Source organism: Lactuca virosa, chromosome 6, assembly GCF_052849685.1.
Source record: "Lactuca virosa cultivar CGN04683 chromosome 6, Lactuca_virosa_CGN04683_v6, whole genome shotgun sequence".
Lineage (NCBI taxonomy): Eukaryota > Viridiplantae > Streptophyta > Magnoliopsida > Asterales > Asteraceae > Lactuca > Lactuca virosa.
The window spans coordinates 37807738-37812343 of record NC_136431.1 but is presented as its reverse complement, the minus strand read 5'-3'; the positions used below and the strand labels follow the sequence as shown (position 1 = coordinate 37812343).

At 31.3% G+C, this 4606-nt stretch overlaps 1 protein-coding gene across 1 annotated transcript; it reads right to left on the bottom strand.

Moving 5' to 3' along the window:
• Window positions 1-969: 969 nt before the first annotated feature.
• Window positions 970-3547, bottom strand: LOC145120885 (Hyp O-arabinosyltransferase-like protein). The gene is made up of 8 exons (XM_079056675.1): window positions 2960-3547; window positions 2400-2467; window positions 2117-2318; window positions 1929-2026; window positions 1770-1839; window positions 1606-1677; window positions 1390-1503; window positions 970-1318 (listed from the first exon to the last, which is right to left on the bottom strand). The coding sequence occupies exons 1-8, from the start codon at window positions 3362-3364 to the stop codon at window positions 1259-1261; spliced, it is 1089 nt and encodes a 362-aa protein (XP_078912801.1). The 5' UTR covers window positions 3365-3547; the 3' UTR covers window positions 970-1258.
• Window positions 3548-4606: the final 1059 nt, after the last annotated feature.

Genomic DNA, 4606 nt, shown 5'->3' with positions numbered 1-4606 from the left:
AGCACAAAGCACGCATCATTCGAGCATCAAACAATTCAAATCAGAACATAACCTATACAGGCCATCCTATCAAATAACTGATATGATACTAGCATGTGAATCTATAAACTCATATAATAGGCACATAAAGACATCTCTCCTAGCATTCTATCATGCAATTCTGAGCAGATCCTTAGCCTCTAATCTAGAATGCAATTCTCACATCATGGTGTAAAACATATAACATGTATGAGTATTTTGGGAAGACTTACTTGAGCTCGGCTGATTGTACGCATCGTACCCCTTTTTCTTTATAAAAATTCCTTAGTTAAAATGTTTCTTTTTATGGAAAATCTACCAAACCCTCTATTATCACTTTGTTCGTGAACAGGTCTCCCAAAATCTATTACAGGTCCTACATGTAAACTCAAAAGACCAGCTTACTGACTTGTTGACCAAGCCACTTAGTCAAACCCCGTTTCTGCATATTCGATCCAGGATTGGCATCTCCAATGGAGCCTCCATCTTATGGGGGCGTATTATGGACAACATTCAATCATAGTTTAAATTCAAATATTTACTCAATTTGTATTGGTAAAAGATACTTATTTACTTTCCTCACTTATCTCCTGTAATTTCTTTTCTTTTGTACCTCATGCCTATATAAGGCGGTGTAATCCTTGTAAATCATAATCAAGAATTCACAAATCATTCATCCCTATCATCTCTTTCACATATTAGCCACAAAACTTGTTTTTAATCTAAGTATTACCCAAATGGCTAGATTTTAACTCACTTTACTCCCTATATGATTTATTATTTTACACAAATCACCAATATTTTACTTTCATCACAATTAAGGCTTCAAGCACAAAACAGGAATGTAATTTCAAATTTCCAACATGCCTTAACTTTCACATCATGAAGTTTTCATCTTAAAGTGTCATGACAATTACTCATTAACACACAACTTCACAAATAAATACCAAATTAAATCCCAAAATATCATAATTTCATATAAGACTACGTGTCTCCCTAAGAACACTAAAAGAAGCCATTTTCACCTCAATTGCAATTCCTGTACCAATTCAATTTATGCACAACAAGAAGAAGAAAATACACGAACCAAATCCAACCCCTCTCTTAAACTGCTTAAACTGTAAATAATACCTTCATCAAGGTCCTATTTTTCATCACTTTGAATAAAATAAGAAAAAATATAACATAATTCCTCTATATGTTAAACCCGAAAAATATCCCCTAATATCATATCTTGTATTTAAGCACCCCAGTTTGGGATGTTCTCCGTGGCCTCATTCACCATTTTCACAAGTGTAACCTACCATTTTCATAAATTAAAAATTAAAATAATAATATGGTATTGAATTTGAAAAAAAAAAAAAAGCTTACCACACTTTCAGGGACACCAGGTGGAGGAAGTGGAAGGTTTTTTGGAGGGTAGATTGTGTCAAATGATCTTTTATCAAATCTCCACTCTCCAATTTTTCCATATGTCAATTTACCCTATAAATACCAATATACTTATCAACTTTTTTTCTCAAATTAAAAGAAAAAACAAAATTTATTATTTATCATTGGCTTTTTTATGTACACTACAATTAATACCTTCATATCATAATCGCATCCATACGTGTAGTGAATTATAAACTTGTCCCCAATTTCTGTATCCCATGGTGGCTAATGCATATATAAGGAGAAAATATAAAATATTATTATTCATGAACAAAAAATATAATGGTTTTTTGGTAATTTTCCAAAAATAAACAAACCTGGAGCATGAAGTCTTTATGTAAGATGTTACCAACATCATGCAAAGCAGATGAAACAGCATAAGCATACCTACGTATAAAAATCAGTATTTTTAATATTGAAAAGTTTAAAATCATAAAATATTTATAAATACATTAAAGTGTAAATAATTAAATTACATTTCAAGAACCCAACCGAAAGCCTTATCAGCTTCTGGGTCTTTTTTCATCGCCAAAGACACATTCATCCATGTGGGAGCTATCTTTTTAAGAGATTCCTAATTTCAAAACAAGATAAATAATCAAATATCACATTAAACAAAATTTTAAATTTGCAAATAATTATTATATAATTGAAATTCATGTACCTTTCCAACGATAACAGGTGAATTTCCTATAGGATCGATATTGGTAATTGGCCCTTTTTCTTCTGGGTAGAATTTTCTAAGAATTGGCTCGTATTTTTTAGGCTCAATGTAGAAAAAAGGAAAAGCTGCTCCAAGCCCATTTTTGGATAAATTTGGTATCGGTTTTACAATAACATGATCTGGCTCTGACATTAATATATAGCTGCATAAATTTATAAAAAATATATATATTCAAGATTTGGATTTTTATAAATGTACAAAATGAATTTATGTTTTCGCTTACTCTTCTTTAATGTCGGCTTGTTGTAGCCATTGCACAAATGCCCATGGTCTATTGAGGACTATATAACCCTGAAATATACCAAAATTTTATCAGTGAAAATCAAAATCAGGGTAGCTGAGGACTATATAACCCATGGTCTATTGAGGACTATATAACCCTGAAATATTTACTTCAAATGAACTTGTGGGTTTCTCTATATCTAAGCATACACAAATATTAATTACTCTAAATCTCTCAAAGTAGAAAGTCCCATTTTGATTTTGAAGTTCAAAATTGCCAGCATTTCCCTAATTTAAATTGATGTTTAGATTACATTTAGATTCAGGACATTGGGTTTTTTACACAGAAATATTGTCTTTCTTTGTAACAAAACTTTGATTAATTGTCAATGTAGGTATCGGAAGTTTCTCGAAGCTAAAAATTCATGTCAATTTTGACTTTACAATTCAAAATTGGACTTCCATGGATGGATAAACCTAATTTCCTAGGTAAAATGAGCACGAAAATGAATGAATTACTTGAATTGAACGATACGGATACGATGATTACGAGAATTATACCTGATCTGTTCCAGCTGGAAGTGGCTGAGCAACAAAAGTCGGGATCTCATCCATGAACTGATCGGCTTTTCCAGAATGTAAGATCCTCGTAAATCCGCCCATTTCGCAATTCACTCCGCCGTTTTCCTTCATCTTCTTAAACCAATAGTACATGATCCTAGTCTGCCATGTGTTATAAACAGAATCAGATGCAGTAACTGCAGTATGAAACATCCTCTTCTTATCGGCCAAAGCTGACTTTCTATTCCCCGGCATCTTGATTATCGGGTCAACAGAGAGAACCCCTTGTGATGAGCCTGGGAGTTCTTGCCTGAGTGGAGCATTGGCTGAAATGATGATGTTGTATGTGATTAGAGCTACTGAAAAAGTTATTGTTAGAGTGAAGAAGAAATTCCCACAACCCATGTCGCAAGATTCAATTATTCTGAATCGTGATTGCGTTTTCTACATGTGGGAATTGGGGATTTTGATGGGAGATTTTGGGTTTTTGGAAGGAGAGAAGTGGGTGAAAGGGGGAAGAAGATGAAGAACAAAGTCGTATGGGTTTTGGTTGTAATCCATGGCTGTATGCGCGAGTAGTTGAAGAATATAAAAATGGCCTTTTTTTGAAATTCAACCCTCCTTCAATTATTTATTTTAATAAGATTCGATCTAAAAAAACAACCCTTCTTCAATTATTAATTTCAATTTTAATAAGATTCCAATTATTGATTTATTTTTATTTTATATAATCCAACGAAGATAATGTCTTCATTTTAATAAAATCTTGATCTATTTAGAGCGTTATATTATTTCACCTACATTAGATAGAATCTTTTATTAAATTGTTTCATTTTATTTTTTGACTTGTAAAAGGATATGTTACTCTTGGTATTGTTTCTTGAGAGTTTGAGAAGGTTTATATCAACAGAGTAAAAAGGTTTTCCATTATTTTGTTACTTATTGAAGAAAGTTCATTGTATACAAATTACCTTTTTCCAACAAAACATGTGTAATGTTTTTCTAAATAACTTTGAAATGATATTTTATCTATAGATAGCTAAACAGGCTTTTATATTTAGAATGAATATTTGCAAGATTTAACTTAATATATTTTTTTTTCATCGCTGATGTGCCTGTAAATATTCTGAGTTTATTTGTCTTGTTGAATGATTATCTATGTGATGCACATTTGTGTGTTGTAATTTGACTCATTTCAAATTGTCCCTTTTTCTTCGTTAATTAAAAATAATTAAATACATTTACGATAAATGTAAAACAAAGTTTTACGCTTTATAATTGAAGTCCTTGAGTAATTATATTCAATAACTGGCATAGTCAATTGCATCGATAAAATATATACGACAAAAAAAAAGATTTTATCAATCTATAAGTTTTCGTAATAAATTATTGAAGCAATAAAAATACATTATGGTTTTATGGATTTTATACAACTTTCCAACATCTATAAGCAATTAAGCATGCAATGCTCGTTTTAATTTATGTGGTTAAGAACATTGCTTAAATAGTCCAGTTTACAAATTAGATTGTGAGTGAAAGTGGTATACCTAATGTGTTGAAATAGATATCCAATCTAACGTACTCTAACAGATATGTGATTCTAACTTTAGGGTCTATATTTTAACTACGCGTATACCTTTGCAACCG

Coding starts and splice junctions, on each gene's coding strand:
- LOC145120885 (XM_079056675.1), bottom strand. CDS start 3,364: ATGGGTTGTGGGAATTTCTTCTTCACTCTAACAATAACTTTTTCAGTA. Junction 1,840..1,928: donor TTCGGTTGGGTTCTTGAAAT/GTAATTTAATTA, acceptor TTTTATACGTAG/GTATGCTTATGCTGTTTCAT. Junction 1,319..1,389: donor CTGGTGTCCCTGAAAGTGTG/GTAAGCTTTTTT, acceptor TGAAAATGGTAG/GTTACACTTGTGAAAATGGT.